The following is a 20807-nucleotide window of genomic DNA, read 5'->3' on the forward strand; positions in this document are numbered from 1 at the left end:
CCCTTCTGAGAAATCTTGGAGGATTATAGTGCCAGAGGTTTGGAAAAGGGCAAATGTTATTCCTGTCTTCAAAAGAAGGAAAAAAAGAAGCCAGATAACTACAGACCAGTCATCTTAACACAGATACTGGGCAAGACTTTGGAACAGAGTATTAAGCAGTGAGTTTGTGAGTATTTAGAAAAGAGTGCATTGCTTGGCAGGAGCCAGCAAAGATTTATCAAGCATAGATTATGCCAAACCAAACTGATCTCCTGTTTTGGTAGAGTGACCAGTTTAATTGATCGTGGGCATCCAGTGGAAATAACGTACTTTGATGTTAGCAAAGTATTCAGTAAAATCTCCCATCAGATTCTGGTACAGAAGATAGGAAAATGTGGGTGGGACCATGCTACCATTACATGGTTACACAGGTAAGTGAAGAATTGTGCCCAAGGAAAGTACATCATTGGCTCCACATCAACTTGGATGAAAGAGTTGGCATATCACAGGGTTCCATCTTTCACATCCACAGGAAGGCTAAAATTACTTTTGTTGAGATTGGCTCTAATAACAGAATCTTGCAAGTCTGTACCTCAGCTACTTTCTTATAGTTAAGTGAATTAGGGAGGCTTCTGCCTGAGCCGTTTCCAAATGTTTCCTCATTCTGGACTTTAAAAATGCTTCAGCCTTTTGTCTAGGTAACAGTTCCTTCCTGCATGTCTCCATCAGGATCATCTTCCTTACTCTCTATACCATTCTAGGCCCTCTGTTGTTCAACATATTTCTAAATAACTTTGACTAGAGGTTAAAAAATATTATCAGATGACACAAAGATTGCAAACACCTTAGGGGACATAATAATCAAGTTTCAGGAGGATCTTGACAAGCTGGAATAGTGTGCAAAAATCAGGAAGTGGAATTTTAGTACTGTACAGACAAATGCAAAGTCCTACCTTTGGGTAGGAAAAATCAAAGGCAGTGGGATGTGGTGATCATTCTAGGCAACAAAAAATGGAAAAATGATCTGGGCGTCTTGATAGATTACAAACTGAACATGAGCCAACAGAGTGATACAGTTGCAAAAATGCAAATGAAATGCTAAGTTGCAAGTATAGTGTTGAGATCAAAAGAAGCTATTGTTCTTCTCTATTCTGCTTTGGTTAGACCACACTTAGAATATTGGGTCCAGTTCTGGACATCACATTTTAGAAAAACAGATTGACAAGCTAGAGTATGTCCAGAAAAAAGCAATCAGAATGATAAGGGCCTGGAAGGGAAAAAAAACTAATGAGGAATGGTTTGAGGTGTTTGATATGTTTAGCCTGGAAAAGAAAGGACTGTGGAAGCTGGCCTTAAATATCTGAAGAGCTGTCCTGTGAAAGATTAAGGGGAATTGTTCACAGTTTTTCAGGAAGACATAAAAATTAATGGGTTTAAATGAAAAAGAAATAGATTTTGGTGGAATTTAGGGGAAAAGCCCTAATGGTAACAATGGAACTGACAGTATTGGGAGGTGGTAGAGTCTCCTTTGCAGGAAGTGTTCAGACAAAAGTTGGATGTCCATCAGTCAGGGATGCTGTAATGGCGGATTTCTTCGCTGAGCCAGGATTTGGACCAGATTATTATTTTATTCTATTAATCATTTTCTAAGTGCATTATTATATATATCAACTGCAGTTTCAGTTTTTAAAACACTAATATAGAACACTTTGTTTTGAATGATTTAATGGCTGCATGCATTTTTTACATTATTATCGCAACAGAACTGTTTTGTGAATGGCTGTTTTTAATAACATTAATATCATTTCTTAGTTTTGCATTTTGTTTCCTGCTCACTTCACTTTACAATTGTCCCTCAAACCCTACAAACACACACACATACACACTATACCCTTCTAACTCAGGATTATGCTTATGCTTTGATATTTAATGAAGGGGGCTGTAAGTCAAGAAATTTTCACCAAAATAAAGGTTTGAAATTCCACAAGACCCTTTCTTTTTTCTGTTGCAACTGACTAACATAGTTCCTCTTCCAGAAAATGTGGAAAGAACTCTGAGAGGTTTGCTCCTGATCTCTACCAAAAGGCATTAAGTTAGTAATATCAAGAAAAAAAAATTAAGATAAATTTCACTAAACTATTCTCTTTTTTTCTTCTTTTTCAGTATCTGAACTACAGGAAGAAGGAATAAATGCCATAAATTTACCACTCAGTCCAATTCCTTTTGAACTAGATCCTGAAGATACTATGTTAGGTAATTTGAAATACCATTTTTTCCCTTTAAACTGGCCATAAGTATGCCTTCTTTATAATGAGGAATCTTCATTTTTTATTTCTCTCATTTTTTTTTCAAAGAGGAAAATGAAGTCCGAACAATGATTGATCCCAATTCAAGAAGTGACCCAAAACTACAGGAGTTAATGAAGGTAATAATGAAACACTTTGAAACTAGTCTATAAAATCAGCTGTGCTTCATTCTCTTGTTGAACTTTATATTTTTATGCACAAGGCCACTGGATCAGATCCATCCTTTTCCTACCACCATTCACCTCCACCCAAGACTTTACTCATTGTAAAACCTATTTCCTGTGTTTAAGACAGATGGTTTGTGAATCATTGGATTCCTTAGCAGAAAATGGTTTGTGGATTATAGCTGTAACACTGAATGATCTCCTCCCTACATTTTATTTCCCCAATGGGTTAAATATTTATTTATTTATTTAAAATATTTTTAATCTTGCCATTTAACTCTGCTAGGCTTTCTAAGATATAAACAAAGAAATAATCACATATACAACAACAGATGATATCTGAACAGAAATGGAGTAATTCATATTTACAGTGGAACCAAAAATACACTCAATGACTGAAGATCAACAATCTGCATTTTTTGAAGCTTAATCATAGGCACCAAAAGCTTGTGAGATTAATATTCTTTATTAATGTGGGGAGAAAAGAGAATATTTCAGTTCCATTTCCTCAGTGATGACAATTTTTTTTCCAGTTTAGAATATCAACATATTTAAAACTGGACATATTTGAAGTCTTTAAGGTGAACAATGGATATTTTCTTAATTTAATAGGAATGCCACAGTATAAACTGAAATTGAAAAAGTAATCTGTGAATAGATCATTTCATTTCTTTTAACTCACTAAAAGAAGGTGGAGGAACAATTTTTGCCAATTTCTCCTCTCTGTGCCACCTTTCTGGGAATCCTCAATTTTCCAGAACAGATTTTGGAGGATTATAAAAGATAGTTGGAATCCTTGAAAATCAACTTTCCCTCCAAATAATGAGTATAGGAGTGCCCATTTTGTCGACTGAAATAAGATTTAGTTAATTTAGTTGACCAAAGGGAGCTTTTGCCATAATTTCATGTGATGAACATTGTTAGTAGCAGCAATTTGTCAATGCAGAATGGGGTTTTTTTGGGGGGGTGAGGTGAAAGCTTGATAGGAATTTAATTAAATCAATGGACTATTTACATTTTGTCTGAATCCAGTATTAGTGACTTTTGAAGATAGAAAAGAAAGATCAGCTAAAATCCCAACACTGCTGAAATTAAAAGTGATGGTTCTTTCTAATTCTGTGCAATTAATATTTTTCTGACAGTATGATTAAGAATTAAGTCAAACTACTTTCCAAAAGCTCTTGCTGTTGAGATTGAGATCATTTTCAAGGCATTTCCAAGTCCACTTTGCATAAAATGGAAGTTCTTTCTGCTATTCAAAGCTTACATATGTAATACATTTTTAATTGTGGGAAGTGTGTTTCCTTGAAAACTCAGAGGTTTGTGTACAACTTTTTCTTCTATGAACAAAAGAAGCTAAAAAAAAATAGAATTTAAATGACATTATTGGCTGAGAGAGTAAATATTGGAATGTGCAGAACATTCTTAAAAATTTCAGTTTTTACATAATGTGCATTAAGTCTTCAGTACAATTGGGAACTGAAAAAAATTGATGTGGTTTGTCCCTTCCATACTATTGCCAAGAAAACTTCATAATTGTGTCCATGTGGTTACTAGGAGCTGAACGTGACTCAAGGATATCTTTACCTTTTACCTCATGCTTAAATGCCATTGAATTTTATCTACTGGGTTGCAGTAATTATATTTTAAATTTCATTGAATTTAACTACTGGATTGCAGTAATTTATATTTTAAGCCTCATCCGGTAACTTCTCATCCAGCAGTTTTCTTTAAGTGTCTGTAATGTCTACTGATAATTGATTCTGCTATGGAGTAACTTCAGTATTTGTGGAGCTGAGGAATGGGTAGCCTTTTGTAAAAAGGTGTAGCTTAATGCATTTGCCACAATATAACATACATAAGTCTTGTCTGCTAATGTTTCAGTATAATGTTTTAATTCTTGTTATAACTTTTGATGCACTGCATCTTTGGTGAATTATGTTGAGTTTTTACTGTTGTTTCCCACATTGTTGTGTTTCCAGCATAACATACATTTGTGATTATGCATGTGTGGTATTGCTAAATCTTTGTCTCTTACACAGGTATTAATAGATTGGATTAACGATGTGTTAGTAGGAGAAAGAATAATTGTAAAAGATCTGGCTGAAGACATGTATGATGGACAAGTACTGCAAAAGCTCTTTGGTAAGAAGTAATGTTATTTTTATGCATAAAGTGATGATATTTTGCCTTTATATAGAATGGCTTTATAAAGAACCAAGAGATGAGAGAAGACAGGCTCCTTTTGTTGTGTAAGAAAAGCTTATTCCTGCTTTTTAAAGATTTTAGCCAATGAATGGTCATTATCGTCTAAACATCTAATAACCGCTTCCTTTATGCTTATATCATATTTTCAATTATGTGCACTAAGCACCTTAAAATAGGCATCTTTCTGAAGTTTGGCACTTCAGAAATTCAATGATGTTCTGAAATTTGTCATTCTGTAGTGCTACCATATTTAGTGATGACATCCAGATTTAAAAGCCATTTTGAAGGAAACAATATACTGTAATTAACATTAGTGAAATAATCTAGATGGTGTTGTATGTGACACCCATTAGTCAATACTGCCAGATTTATTATTTAGAAGAAATAAATGTAAAAGAATTGACATCACTGTGCTTTATTCAAAGTATAGAAATCTGTAATAGAAGGAAAGATTTTCCTTACTTAGATTTGCTTGGTGAGTTGCCAGTGGTTACTTTTGAAATTTTAAATTAGGTTATCTATAGAAAATCCATTTTGGAATATGTGGAACAGAATGTCTTCACACTGAACTTGGTACGTGGAGCTGAGGCATAGACTTGTTTTTTTTTCCATTATCACTTCAGAGAAGCTTGAGGGTGAGAAACTCAATGTGGCTGAAGTCACACAGTCTGAAATAGCTCAGAAACAGAAGCTACAGACAGTACTTGAAAAGATCAATGAAACCCTTAAACTTCCTCCCAGAAGCATCAAATGGAATGTGGACTGTGAGTTATTTATTTATTTATTTGCATGTACAGACTACATTAAAACTGTATTACATTTATTAAATTAGAAAAAAGCTAGAAACATTTTCTAACCAGAAGTCAATTTAGAAGCGGTATGTGTATGGAAGCATGTGTTTGTGTATGTTTATGAATATTATATATGCGTTTACACCCACAAACATGTGCAGAGAGAAAGAGAGAGAGAGAGAGAGAAGCTTGTAACTGTTGGCAAACAATTGGCAATTAAGAGGCTGCTAAGTTTAAATTCTTCAGCAAAGGATCGTTACCTTGTCATGGTGCTGGAGCTTCAGCACCTCAGTGATGCCATGAGCTAAACCGTGAAGGGCCACCCAATACGGGAAGGTCATGACAGAGAGGTCAGACTAAATGCGATCCCTGGGGAAGGTAATGGCAACCCACCCCAGTATTCTTGCCGTGAAAACTAAATGGATCAGTACAACCAGAGATATGTCGGTATACCATCGGAAGATGAGACCCCCAGGTCGGAAGATGGTCAAAATGCTACTGGGGAGGAACAGAGGATGAGTTCAACTAGCCCCAGACGTGATGACGCAGCTAGCTCAAAGCCGAAAGGATGGCTAGCAGCCGACGGTGCTGGTGGTGAACGGCGAATCCGATGTTCTAAGGATCAACACACCATTGGAACCTGGAATGTAAGATCTATGAGCCAGGGCAAATTGGATGTGGTTATTGGTGAGATGTCAAGATTAAAGATAGACATTTTGGGCGTCAGTGAACTGAAATGGACTGGAATGGGCCACTTCACATCAAATGACCACCAGATCTACTCTGTGGACAAGACGGCCACAGAAGAAATGGAGTAGCCTTCATAATTAATAGTAAAGTGGCTAAAGCAGTGCTTGGATACAATCCAAAAAACGATAGAATGATCTCAATTCGAATTCAGGGCAAGCCATCTAACATCACAGTGATCCAAATATACGCCCCAACCACAAATGCTGAAGAAGCTGAAGTAGAGCAGTTCTATGAGGATCTGCAGCACCTACTGGACAACACACCTAAAAGAGATGTTATTTTCATCACAGGAGACTGGAATGCTAAGGTGGGCAGTCAAATGACACCTGGAATTACAGGTAAGTATGGCCTGGGAGAACAAAACGAAGCAGGACATAGGCTGATAGAAATTTGCCAAGACAATTCACTCTGCATAACAAACACTCTCTTCCAACAACCTAAGAGACGGCTTTATACATGGACTTCACCAGATGGACAACACCGAAATCAGATTGACTACATCCTTTGCAGCCAAAGGTGGCAGACATCTGTACAGTCGGTAAAAACAAGACCTGGAGCTGACTGTAGTTCAGATCACGAACTTCTTCTTGCACAATTTAGGATCAGACTAAAGAGATTAGGGAAGACCCACAGATCAGCTAGATATGAGCTCACTAATATTCCTAAGGAATATGCAGTGGAGGTGAAGAATAGATTTAAGGGACTAGACTTAGTAGATAGGGTCCCGGAAGAACTCTGGACAGAAGTTCGCAGCATTGTTCAGGAGGTGGCAACAAAATACATCCCAAAGAAAGAGAAAACCAAGAAGGCAAAATGGCTGTCTGCTGAGACACTAGAAGTAGCCCAAGAAAGAAGGAAAGCAAAAGGCAACAGTGATAGGGGGAGATATGCCCAATTAAATGCAAAATTCCAGAGGTTAGCCAGAAGAGATAAGGAATTATTTTTAAACAAGCAATGCACGGAAGTGGAAGAAGACAATAGAATAGGAAGGACAAGAGACCTCTTCCAGAAAATTAGAAACATCGGAGGTAAATTCCAGGCCAAAATGGGTATGATCAAAAACAAAGATGGCAAGGACCTAACAGAAGAAGAAGAGATCAAGAAAAGGTGGCAAGAATATACAGAAGACCAGTATAGGAAGGATAACAATATCGGGGATAGCTTTGACGGTGTGGTCAGTGAGCTAGAGCCAGACATCCTGAAGAGTGAGGTTGAGTGAGCCTTAAGAAGCATTGCTAATAAGAAGGCAGCAGGAGATGATGGCATCCCAGCTGAACTGTTCAAAATCTTGAGAGATGATGCTGTCAAGGTAATGCATGCTATATGCCAGCAAATTGGGAAAACACAAGAATGGCCATCAGATTGGAAAAAATCAACTTATATCCCCATACCAAAAAAGGGAAACACTAAAGAATGTTCAAACTATCGAACAGTGGCACTCATTTCACATGCCAGTAAGGTAATGCTCAAGATCCTTCAAGGTAGACTTCAGCAGTTCATGGAGCGAGAATTGCCAGATGTACAAGCTGGCTTTAGAAAAGGCAGAGGAACTAGAGACCAAATTGCCAATATCCGCTGGATAATGGAAAAAGCCAGGGAGTTTCAGAAAAACATCTATTTCTGTTTTATTGACTATTCTAAAGCCTTTGACTGTGTGGACCATAACAAATTGTGGCAAGTTCTTAGTGGTATGGGGACACCAAGTCATCTTGTATGCCTCCTGAATAATCTGTATAATGACCAAGTAGCAACAGTAAGAACAGACCATGGAACAACGGACTGGTTTAAGATTGGGAAAGGAGTACGGCAGGGCTGTATACTCTCACCCTACCTATTCAACTTGTATGCAGAACACATCATGCGACAAGCTGGGCTTGAGGAATCCAAGGCTGGAGTTAAAATCTCTGGAAGAAACATTAACAATCTCAGATATGCAGATGATACCACTTTGATGGCTGAAAGTGAAGAGGAACTGAGGAGCCTTATGATCAAGGTGAAAGAAGAAAGTGCAAAAGCTGGCTTGCAGCTAAACCTCAAAAAAACCAAGATTATGGCAACCAGCTTGATTGATAACTGGCAAATAGAGGGAGAAAATGTAGAAGCAGTGAAAGACTTTGTATTTCTAGGTGCAAAGATTACTGCAGATGCTGACTGCAGTCAGGAAATCAGAAGACGCTTAATCCTTGGGAGAAGAGCAATGACAAATCTCGATAAAATAGTTAAGAGCAGAGACATCACACTGACAACAAAGGCCCGCATAGTTAAAGCAATGGTGTTCCCTGTAGTAACATATGGCTGCGAGAGCTGGACCATAAGGAAGGCTGAGCGAAGGAAGATCGATGCTTTTGAACTGTGGTGTTGGAGGAAAATTCTGAGAGTGCCTTGGACTGCAAGAAGATCAAACCAGTCCATCCTCCAGGAAATAAAGCCAGACTGCTCACTTGAGGGAATGATATTAAAGGCAAAACTGAAATACTTTGGCCACATAATGAGAAGACAGGACACCCTGGAGAAGATGCTGATGCTAGGGAGAGTGGAAGGCAAAAGGAAGAGGGGCCGACCAAGGGCAAGATGGATGGATGATATTCTAGATGTGACGGACTTGTCCGTGGGAGAGCTGGGGGTGTTGACGACCAACAGGAAGCTCTGGCGTGGGCTGGTCCATGAAGTCACGAAGAGTCGGAAGCGACTAAACGAATAAACAACAACAAGTTTAAATTCCAACTGTACATGCAATGTTCCATGTGGGAGGGAATATTTTCCTCAAAACTGGAGAATTCTTTTTTCTTTTGATATTTATTTATTTATTTATCTATTATTCACATTTCTATCACCGCCCATCTCCCCCTAAAAGCATAACTTGCTATGGGGCTTTGTAGAACTATAAGTGTGAAAAAGATTTATATCTTGTATATTAAATCCAAAGGGGTTCACAGGAAAATAAAAAGGCATGTATTACTTATTTTTATTTTATTTTATTTTATTTATTTAACTTTCTCCCAAATTTTGGAGCTAGTCCTATAATACATTTTTCGCCTTAGTTTCTACAAATAGTTTAGAGCTGTGTCCAAGAGATATTCCTTCCAATTCCCAGTAAGCTGAGTCAGGTTGAAAAAAAAAATGACTTTCCCAGAGGGCTTCTTGGCTAAAAGGGTAACACTAGAATTCCTTCATCCAAATCAAGTATATGAGGCAGTACTCCATGCTTCATCTTAAACAATGTTCAGGCCCTGTTCATTTCCAGTGTGCTGGATTATAGCACATAAAGCATCTAATTTTGCTGGCTGGAAACACTTTTATATACATTAGGCTGTTTGTTTAAGCATAATGCTTGTCCTGCAAGAAGCCTGGAAGATTTATTGTTTGGAATGCATTTCACAGTAGTTTTGCTGAAGACCTTTTACACATAGGCAAATAATGCAGTTGAATAGCTCATTGGTACTATTATATTGTTTTTCAGTAACGTGTGGGTCATCTAAAATTGAAAATATAGCATATTTAACATCAAATATTTTAGAATGGTACCTTGGCGTTCATGGATACCCCAAGTAAAGGGAATACTACTATTATTATTATTATTATTATTATTATTATTATTATTGCTAGAATATAGTTATTAATTATTTTTTTTGATGGTTGCAGATTAGAAGTTTCCTATAATAAGTCTTTTGATACCTTAAAGCCTTGTTAGTGTTAAGTACCTATACAAAGCCTTTTGCGAATAAGCTGTAATAAGAAGACCTCTTAACAAGTTCGTGAGGAATGTTTGAGACATTCTGTTCAGTAAGTTATTGCTCAAGGGTGCAGGCTAAATAGGCTCATTCATCTTCCTGCAGACATTATGATACTTAAAACTGAATTAAGTGCATGTTATGAATTAAAAAAATATCCTTCTAATAGTTCATAAATCAACACTGGAATAGAGGGGATAAAGGAATGGCACAGAGGTGTCTATAGATAGCACTTAATACAGCTGCCTAATCCTCTTAAATCATGTGAAGCATGCAACACCAGACACAAGGAATAATGTTGGTTTAGTTGTTTTCATAAGACCTGTTGATTTATGTCAGGAAAGAGAAACAGAAGACTTCCGGAGGGGACATGGTGGACTGAACAGCTGTGCCCGTGGGCTCTGCAGGCAAAACTGACAATGTGGCAGTTTTTTCGGGCTCAGGCAGGTTTTTCCTGAAGCCCAAGAGTGTTTTTCCGGGAAAGGAAAACACTCGGAATTATCCCATTTGTCCTCCAGACGGCTGCTTGCAGCCAGATCACAAACAGTGTTTCGCACTCGTCTGGTAAGACCTAGCCAGGAGGTGGGGACATCATCATTTCCAAGCTGCGCTATAGCCTTAAAGAGACACTAAGACTGGCCACCCCATTTCTAAATCACCCAATTTATATTTTTTTAAGTATATGTACCCTAAGAGAGGCTATCTACAGCAAGGAGAAGCGGGCTGTCTTGGTGCTTATTGTTATTTTTGGGGTTAATTGTTAAAATTCCTTTTTAAGTTTTGGACTTTGTTTTCCATCCAAATATTGAGGACTGAGAGTAAATAATTGTCTCCCTGTTATTATTTTGGTACTAAATTTGAAGCAACTAGCATTTTCCTACATGTTGAATTGGCTGTTTTGAACTTTCAGTTTATGTCCTGACTTAAGCAAAAGACCACGCTGAGACGAGGAAATTGTCTCTAGTGTTTATTAACTGCTATAGTAGACAGAAAATCCTACCAAACTGAAGGAGCGTGGGAAACCCAGAAATATAAACCCCAAAACTCAAGATGGGTCTGCTCTGAGTTTCTTTGAAGGACAGTTCAAAGCCTCTAAACTACACATGCATTTCCCCCCCTGAATAGGGGCCCCCTCCTGTTCACCATCCATACTCATAACAGTTTTCTACTTCTACTGTCCCTGGGGAATTGCCCGCTAATCTCATTTTGGTTAAAGTAAACACATTCTTTCATATCCTTGACTTTCGCTGCTTAAGCTCCTAGGGGGCACCATAATCTACTGCTTGAGACATGGAGGACCTTAAACAGACTTTATCTGACTTCCATCAAGATTTTAAGCAGATTCTTTCTGATTCTTACCAAGTTTTTATGCAAGGCATTTAGGACATTGTGGAAAATATGAGCTTTAAAATGTCTCATCTGGTTGGGGATGTCATGGATGAAATTGAGGAATTTAACAGCGACGAGAATGTCTCTTCGACTTCTGCGGAGATGTTGGATGAAGATTGGATAGCTGAGTTGAAGAAATTAAAGGGAGAGATCGTGTTGCAAGCCATAAGTGAAATGGATCTTTTGTTGGAGTGCCTTGGAAAAGAAGGGGTTATTATGTATGGGAGGTTTCCTGAAGTGAAGTTGGAATTTTTGAGGGGGGCAGTTGAGCTGTTTGACTTCTTTAAGAAAAAAGCTCTGTACGTATTGTGGGGATATGTAAACGCTTTGGTCTATTTTGAAGTGGGATAAGGGTTTAAGGATATTTAACTGGATTGCTTTAAGGGTTTGCCTGATTTCATTTATCTTTAATGATTTGGATTAAAATTTTTAAGGTATAATAAAAAAATAATGTCTGGTTTTGGGTTTGACATGATTTAGATTATTAAAATTGCTGTATTATCAAGTATAACAGTAGACAATTTATATTTTTTTTTAGTTTATTATAGTAGACAGGAACGTATAGAATAGTAGTAGGAAGGAAATCCTACTACTAAAGATAGATGTTATCTTTAGGGGGGGGGAGTTTATTAGGTGGTTTATATATGTATATTCTTTTCTCTTTTCATATAAGAGGAAGGAGCAACTACAGTATACTTAGTGATTTTTATAATGTGCCAATGGTATGATTTATAGAAATAATGTGATCTTGGTTTAATACAGAGTAAGTGATTATGGAAAATTGTGGTATATCCCTGCTGTTAAAAGTTGGAAGTCGCCTCTTTCTGTAACTTTTTTTTAAAAAATTATCTTGTGTTTCTATACCTTTTTAGTTTCTTTTTTTCTTTGTAAGGTTTTGTTTTTCTGTAGTTTTTATCTTTGCTTGAAATTTAATAAAATTCTTTTTTTTAAAAAGGAAAGAGAAACAGAGGAAAATACCCTTTGACCAATCTCTAGTGGGCAAAAATACCAAAGGACAAAATATCCTACATACTGATACTGCTTGTGAAAGTAAATATTTCAGTTTCTCTTGCGTAACTTGAAGTTCTTAATCTGTTTCAGCTGTCCATGCTAAAAGTCTGGTTGCAATACTGCATCTTTTGGTTGCATTATCACAATACTTTCGGGCCCCAATCAGGCTGCCAGATCATGTGTCTATTCAAGTGGTGGTTGTCCAGGTACGAATGAATGTATTCAGCATTTCTGTACAATTTTTTAAACTAGAGAGAGTATTAAAAAAAAAGACATGTTTCTGGTTGATCTTTCTTCAGTGAGAAAAAGTCAAAAGAACCAACATTTCTTTTTTAGAGCTGAGTGCATTATTGTCATTAGTGATAGCATAGCAGTGGAACTGTAACATTCATGGTAAAGTTAAATCGGATGTTGACAAAGCATAACTCTGTAGTTGTCATGCAAGAGCCTTAAAGTTAACGTTTTTCACCTCTCTGGTTGTCTTCTTCTGGTTGTCTTCCAACTTTCCACTAGAAAGTTGCTCCTTTCTACTGGAACTACACAAATCTTTTGAAAGAGGGGCTTTGAAATATGCCGACACCGCTTTTCAAATCATGGAAGAGTCAGCCCTGCCAATTTCCAGGCTTATGTGGTTGCTTCAGAACTCTCCCTCTGCACATGCATTTGCTTTGCTGAGGAAAATGTGAAGCAAGGTGGCAACATGTGCACATGCATGTGGAGAGAGCCGGAAGCAGCTTGTAAAGCAGCAACCCAACCCGGGAAACAGAGGCGGGTGCTTTCACAATTTGAAAAGAGATGCTTTGTACACACTCCCTTGGGTTCAAAGCATTTCTTTCAAAGGATTTGCACAGCTCTACTTTCTACTTCAAATATTTGTATTTGCTCACTGAGCACAAGTTTAATAAATGCCTCTTTTGATATTATATGCTCAACCTGGTAAATAATGTAGACTTTTCTATCGGCTTGTGAATACCTGCCAGTCACATGACCTGCCTACAATTTCAAATTCACTTTTTAAAATTACTATTTTTACTGAACTTAGTTTTGTCAGTTCTTCAGATTTTTGTCTGGAAAAAGAGCCTGTGAAAACTCTGAAGTAGCTCCTGTGATAAATATTCCTAAAACCAGCTGTTTTCTGTCCTCTTAAAATAACAGGCAGTACAAGCTTATATTTTGTAAAAATAACCACAGAAAACTAAGATTGGCTAGTAGGAGTTTGGAAAACAAACGAGCACCTGCTTGAAATTGGTTATCTATGTTTTATTCAGGTTTCCCCTCAGGTGGGAGGGGAGATACCTTTTGATTCTTGTAGTTAAGACTTAACAAATATGAGAATGCATTACCAGATGAGTAGGATAATTTGCCATATTTGCAGAATAACACTAGGAGATAGAATCAGCTTCCTTTGTTATCCTAGAGCTGTACTGAATATTCACCCTTCTTTGAAGTCCCTCTCTCCATAAAAGGCAGGGGACAATTTCAAAGCCACATTGCAGTAAAAGGTGAATTCCAAACAAAACGCCAGTGATGGAAAGAGGAGATCCCTGCCTGCCATCAGGATCCTGATTTGGCCATGCATGAATAATCCCCCAGATCACGATCTTTATTTTCAAATAAAATACAGTGCCTCTTTGCCTGATATTTGGGGGGGGGGAATCTCCCCAATATTTCATTGTTCTTCAAAGCATTGCTAGGCATGAATTTTAACTGCAGCAAAGATGATCTAAATATACGGTATGTTCTCTGCACTGAAGATAAATTCATTCAGTATATACAAACATATTTAGAAATAGAATAAATCTTGACTGTTCAGCTGTGGAGTGAGCTCTGTTTCTCCCTTCTTTTGCTTCTCAGCTTGGTCTCTTCTCTCATTTTTGGAAGCAACCTGGTAATATAGTCCAAACAAAAAGATATTAATTGTCAAAGGTGACCCATTAAATTTTACAGCTGACTTAGAATACAAATTTCTTGGGCTGCCTTGTTAAACCATTGTAGTTCCTTGGCTTTCAACTGTTTCTTTTTGGAAGCTGCATATGGGTTCAGACTAGTTTAGTCAGCCATAGCAGTTCTCTTATTTAGATGTTTGTGTGGCTTTTCCTCTGAATTTTGCTTCACCATTGGAGACCTTATCAGTGTAGGGCAGCATTTTCCAACCTTGGCAACTTTCAGGGTTGTGGATTGCAGCTCCTAGAATTCTCAGCAAGGACCATGCTGGCCAAGGAGTCCTGTGAACTGAAATCCGCACATCTGGAAATTATCTTAGTTGGGAAGCACTGGTGTAGGAATATGTGAAGCTTCTTGTACATCTCCACAAGATCTGAACTGTACCTTCCAGAATAAAATGCAGAATAGAATGTGTCTCTCTGTTGGAGTCAGGGCCACAACTGGGGGGGGGGGGGCAAACGGGGCATGTGCTCCAGGCGCTGCACTGGGGGGGGCACCAAAATGGGCATGGAATCCATGTTTGCCCCGGGTGACACAGACCCTAGTTGCGGCCCTGATTGGAGTTGGTTATTCTTTGTTCAAAACTAAATCAAAATGCAGTTAAGTATTCCTATTTTCATTCAGATTTCCAATTCTTATTTTAAAATATATTTGGAAAGGCTTATTTTGACAGAAAGCATATTAGAAATTTGAGTTTTTGAGAAAAAAAATTAAAACTACATCATGTAGTTAAATGTGAATGTTTATGTGGAAATTTTTAATAGAAAGGTGTTCATTAATGTGGAAATGGGAAAGAAGGAATTAGGAATGCATGTACAGAAAATCGACCAGGGCAAAATAGTTGTTCATCCCTACTTTCCATGAGGTTAAAATTCTAAGTCTCCATTTAGTCTCTTCTCAGCCCATCTTTTATCTTGGATCTTCTGCTGCCTTCTATTTCCAATGTAAAGTGACTGACCTTCCCCTAGAATGGTACTTAACAATAACATGAATATACAACCTTAAGGAATGCTTACCACTAACTTGTAAAAATTCCTATTCAGCTGCCCTCAGACATATGGATCAGGGTTAAATATGGGAAGATTCCCGTCTTAGTATTAATGGTTAATAAAAGTGTAAATAAGGAAAGAAATTAGAGAAGATATAATCTCACAAATTAAATATAGCATATTTTATGGCTAATATGGTAGTCCAAATAGTCTGTTATAGGCAAGTATGGGCACATTTCTCTAACTCAGCATAAAGACTGTAGTCACAAAGGTATTAAAGAACTGCTTAAACCTGATTATCTTGAACAGCAGACTCTTCAGAGTTAATCAGCAATTCATTTAAATACATGTCAAGAACTTGTTCAGAAAATCATGGAAAACATAATTCATAAATGTTTGAAAGACTGGTTGAGCTGTTCACCAAGCTGAAAGACTTCTTGACAAAACAAGGGTATACAGGTAGAGGAAAAAGAGTGGTGTAAGTTCTCATTGGAGCTTTGTGTGGCGCAGAGTGGTAGGTGGCAGTATTGCAACTGAAACTTCCCAGGACCTGAGTTCGATCCCAGCGGAGGCTGGATTCTCAGGTAGCCAGCTCAGGATGACTCAGCCTTCCATCCTTCCGAGGTCGGTAAAATGAGTACTCAGCTTGCTGGGGAAGGTGATGACTGGGGAAGGTAACAGCAAACCACCCCTCTATAGTCTGCCAAAAAAACATTGCAAAAGCAGCATCACCCCAAAAGGTCAGACATGACTCGGTGCTTGCACAGGGGACCTTTCACCAAGTTCTCATTGATAAATTCGTCTAGGCTAGTCAACTCTGCCTTTGATGTTGGGTAAGAACACCTCACAGGAATTTGGGCTCTAGTTTGATAGCTAATCACAGAAGTGATGTAGTCGTTTAGCCTGGGGAGCTGGAGGTGGTATCATCATGGTCCTAATGAAAACATGGATTTTGAGTCTATGGCTCATCCATTTCCACAAGGAAAGGATTACCTTCCCTGTGCAAATGAACACTGTACAGGTTTTCAGAACATTGCCTGTTGGAGATGTGCAAAATATTTTGAATCCCGAATTGTTTTAAACAAGATCAGATACTTCCTCTGAGGTCAGTAAAGCCCATTTAAAACTTGGAAGAGCTGCTAAATGATTACATAAAATAAAGTATTGTTATTGTTACTGTTTTTCCAGAAGCGAGAAGGAATCCTCCAGTCCCGACAGATCCAAGAGGAAATAACTGGCAATACTGAGTAAGTCAAGGTTAAGCCATTTGCCAACTTTATTACATCTTCCTTGTAGGGATTCCACTACTGGAAATTTCAAACAGGCTTCACTCCAAATAATAAAGAGTAGAAATAATGTAATGATGTGGACATGTTCCCGATGTAGAAAGCTCTAAATTAAAGTAATTCCTTAACAGAAAAGTAGTCCTTTATTTTATACACACACACACACACATCATCATCATCATCATACATAAACACATACATATACTAGGTTATTAATTTCCAAATTCAAACAACAGATTTTAATAAGTTTCAGCTGGAGAAGATGTGTAGAAACTGAAAACATTTGATACCTTTCCTTCCACATTTTTTATCCCTAGAAAACAAAGGGTAAATCTTCATTTATAAGCTTAACTAGATCAGAAATAGTCAACTTGGTAACTGCTAACATAATGTAGGAGCCCACAGATATAACCATGGAAAGCCGTCCGGAAGCCATTAAGCCAACAACAGGTGCAGAAGCATGTGTTAAACCCAGGGAGAGGAGAAAGTATTAGAAAGAGACTTGGACTGATACCTCCTTGACACTTGGGGGTATAAGAGGGAGGGAAGGGAAAACACAGGGAGACTTTCAAGATTCTGTTACTAGAGCCTATCTCAATAAAATATAATTCTGGTCTTCCTGTAGAGTCAGTTTCCTCATCTGGTTTACATACGCTTAGAGCTGACCCATAATATATATATGGACATCTCTTCAACAGCTGGCCAGGTCCCTGCCCCACTTAAGTTTCTTGGAAATGAAAACTAATTTAGTGGAAGGCTGTAAAGCAAAGTATCTCCTTCTTTGCTGTTTTTTCGTTTAGTTGCTTCCGACTCTTCGTTACTTCATGCCAGAGCTTCCTGTCAGTCGTCAACACCCCCAGCTCCCCAAGGGACGAGTCCATCACCTCTAGAATATCATCCATCCATCTTGCCCTTGGTCGGCCCCTCTTCCTTTTGACTTCCACTCTCCCTAGCATCAGCATCTTCTCCAGGGTGTCCTGTCTTCTCATGATGTGGCCAAAGTATTTCAGTTTTGCCTTGAATATCATTCCCTCAAGTGAGCAGTCTGGCTTTATTTCCTGGAGGATGGACTGGTTTGATTTTCTTGCAGTCCAAGGCACTCTCAGAATATTCCTCCAACACCACAGTTCAAAAGCATCTATCTTCCTTCTCTCAGCCTTCCTTATGGTCCAGCTCTCGCAGCCATATGTTACTACGGGGAACACCATTGCTTTAACTATGCGGACCTTTGTTGTCAGTGTGAGGTCTCTGCTCTTGACTATTTTATCGAGACTTGTCATTGCTCTTCTCCCAAGGATTAAGCGTCTTCTGATTTCCTGACTGCAGTCAGCATCTGCAGTAATCTTTGCACCTAGCAATACAAAGTCTTTCACTGCTTCTACATTTTCTCCCTCTATTTGCCAGTTATCAATCAAGCTGGTTGCCATAATCTTGGTTTATTTGAGGTTTAGCTGCAAGCCAGCGTTTGCACTTTCTTCTTTCACCTTGATCATAAGGCTCCTCAGTTCCTCTTCACTTTCAGCCATCAAAGTGGTATCATCTGCATATCTGAGATTGTTAATGTTTCTTCCAGCGATTTTAACTCCAGCCTTGGATTCCTCAAGCCCAGCATGTCGCAAGATGTGTTCTGCGTACAAGTTGAATAGGTAGGGTGAGAGTATACAGCCCTGCCGTACTCCTTTCCCAATCTTAAACCAGTCCGTTGTTCCGTGGTCTGTTCTTACTGTTGCTACTTGGTCGTTATACAGGTTCTTCAGGAGGCATACAAGATGACTTGGTATCCCCATACCACTAAGAACTTGCCACAATTTGTTATGGTCCACACAGTCAAAGGCTTTAGAATAGTCAATAAAACAGAAATAGATGTTTTTCTGAAACTCCCTGGCTTTTTCCATTATCCAGTAGATATTGGCAATTTGGTCCCTAGTTCCTCTGCCTTTTCTAAACCCAGCTTGTGCATATGGCAATTCTCGCTCCATGAATTGCTGAAGGCTACTTTGCAGGATCTTGAGCATTATCTTACTGGCATGTGAGATGAGTGCCACTGTTCGATAGTTTGAACATTCTTTAGTGTTTCCCTTTTTTGGTATGGGGATATAAGTTGATTTTTTCCAATCTGATGGCCATTCTTGTGTTTTCCAAATCTGCTGGCATATAGCATGCATTGCCTTGACAGCATCATCTCTCAAGATTTTGAACAGTTCAGCTGGGATGCCATCGTTTCCTGCTGCCTTGTTATTAGCAATGCTTCTTAAGGCCCATTCAACCTCACTCTTCAGGATGTCTGGCTCTAGCTCACTGACCACACCGTCAAAGCTATCCCCGATATTGTTATCCTTCCTATACAGGTCTTCTGTATATTCTTGCCACCTTTTCTTGATCTCTTCTTCTTCTGTTAGGTCCTTGCCATCTTTGTTTTTTATCATATCCATTTTTGCCTGGAATTTACCTCCAATGTTTCTAATTTTCTGGAAGAGGTCTCTTGTCCTTCCTATTCTATTGTCTTCTTCCACTTCCATGCATTGCTTGTTTAAAAATAATTCCTTGTCTCTTCTCGCTAACCTCTGGAATTTTGCATTTAATTGGGCATATCTCCCCCTATCACTGTTGCCTTTTGCTTTCCTTCTTTCTTGGGCTACTTCTAGTGTCTCAGCAGACAGCCATTTTGCCTTCTTGGTTTTCTCTTTCTTTGGGATGTATTTTGTTGCCACCTCCTGAACAATGTTGTGAACTTCCGTCCAGAATACTTCCAGGACCCTATCTACTAAGTCCAGTCCCTTAAATCTATTCTTCACCTCCACTGCATATTCCTGAGGAATATTAGTGAGCTCATATCTAGCTGATCTGTGGGTCTTCCCTAATCTCTTTAGTCTGATCCTAAATTGTGCAACAAGAAGTTCGTGATCTGAACTACAGTCAGCTCCAGGTCTTGTTTTTACTGACTATATAGATGTCCGCCACCTTTGGCTGCAAAGGATGTAGTCAATCTGATTTCGGTGTTGTCCATCTGGTGAAGTCCATGTATAAAGCCGTCTCTTAGGTTGTTGGAAGAGCTTGTTTGTTATGCAGAGTGAGTTGTCTTGGCAAAATTCTATCAGCCTATGTCCTGCTTCGTTTTGTTCTCCCAGGCCATGCTTACCTGTAATTCCAGGTGTCATCTGACTGCCCACCTTAGCATTCCATTCTCCCGTGATGAAAATAACATTTCTTTTAGGCGTGTTGTCCAGTAGGTGCTGCAGATCCTCATAGAACCGCTCTACTTCAGCTTCTTCAGCATCTGTGGTTGGGGCGTATATTTGGATCACTGTGATGTTAGATGGCTTGCCCTGAATTCGAATTGAGATCATTCTATCGTTTTTTGGATTGTATCCAAGCACTGCTTTAGCCACTTCACTATTAATTATGAAGGCTACTCCATTTCTTCTGTGGTCGTCTTGTCCACAGTAGTAGATCTGGTGGTCATTTGATGTGAAGTGGCCCATTCCAGTCCATTTCAGTTCACTGACACCCAGAATGTCTATCTTTAATCTTGACATCTCACCAATAACCACATCCAATTTGCCCTGGCTCATAGATCTTACATTCCAGGTTCCAATGGTGTGTTGATCCTTAGAACATCGGATTCGCCATTCACCACCAGCACCATCGGCCGCTAGCCATCCTTTCGGCTTTGAGCTAGCTGCGTCATCACGTCTGGGGCTAGTTGAACTCATCCTCTGTTCCTCCCCAGTAGCATTTTGACCATCTTCCGACCTGGGGGTCTCATCTTCCGATGGTATACCGACATATCTCTGGTTGTACTGATCCATTTAGTTTTCACGGCAAGAATACTGGGGTGGGTTGCCATTACCTTCCCCAGGGATCGCATTTAGTCTGACCTCTCTGTCATGACCTTCCCATCTTGGGTGGCCCTTCACGGTTTAGCTCATGGCATCATTGAGGTGCTCAAGCTCCAGCACCACGACAAGGTAACAATCCTTTGCTGAAGATCTCCTGCTATCAGCTTTATTTACAGGAATATCTAGCTCACCACCATTTTTAGAGATTAAAAGGGGTGAGTGGCTGCAGTCCAGGGCTTTTTAAATTATTTATTCAGTTATTTATTTATATAATGACTCCTCTAATAATGGTGTAAATTGGGGTCACTGAGAGCATTTTAAATAACTAGAGAAGGTGGTAGGGAATAACCTCACCTGTTTGCCTCTTGTTAAAGTATATTTTGTGGCAAGTATACTACAGCATTCATTTTGTGCACAATC

The 20807-nt window shown here is 38.7% G+C and overlaps 1 protein-coding gene across 3 annotated transcripts in view; it reads left to right on the forward strand.

Moving 5' to 3' along the window:
- The window catches only part of PARVA (parvin alpha), a 103391-nt gene that overhangs the window by 62337 nt on the left and 20247 nt on the right, over positions 1–20807 (forward strand). For all 3 annotated transcript variants that reach the window (XM_063289479.1, XM_063289482.1, XM_063289480.1), the window contains exons 2-7: positions 2143–2232; positions 2334–2404; positions 4492–4594; positions 5281–5421; positions 12420–12535; positions 16451–16509. In XM_063289479.1, the coding sequence (XP_063145549.1) occupies positions 2143–2232; positions 2334–2404; positions 4492–4594; positions 5281–5421; positions 12420–12535; positions 16451–16509 (580 nt within the window). The remainder of the gene's footprint in view (positions 1–2142; positions 2233–2333; positions 2405–4491; positions 4595–5280; positions 5422–12419; positions 12536–16450; positions 16510–20807) is intronic.

Source organism: Candoia aspera, chromosome 1 (genome assembly GCF_035149785.1).
Source record: "Candoia aspera isolate rCanAsp1 chromosome 1, rCanAsp1.hap2, whole genome shotgun sequence".
NCBI lineage: Eukaryota > Metazoa > Chordata > Lepidosauria > Squamata > Boidae > Candoia > Candoia aspera.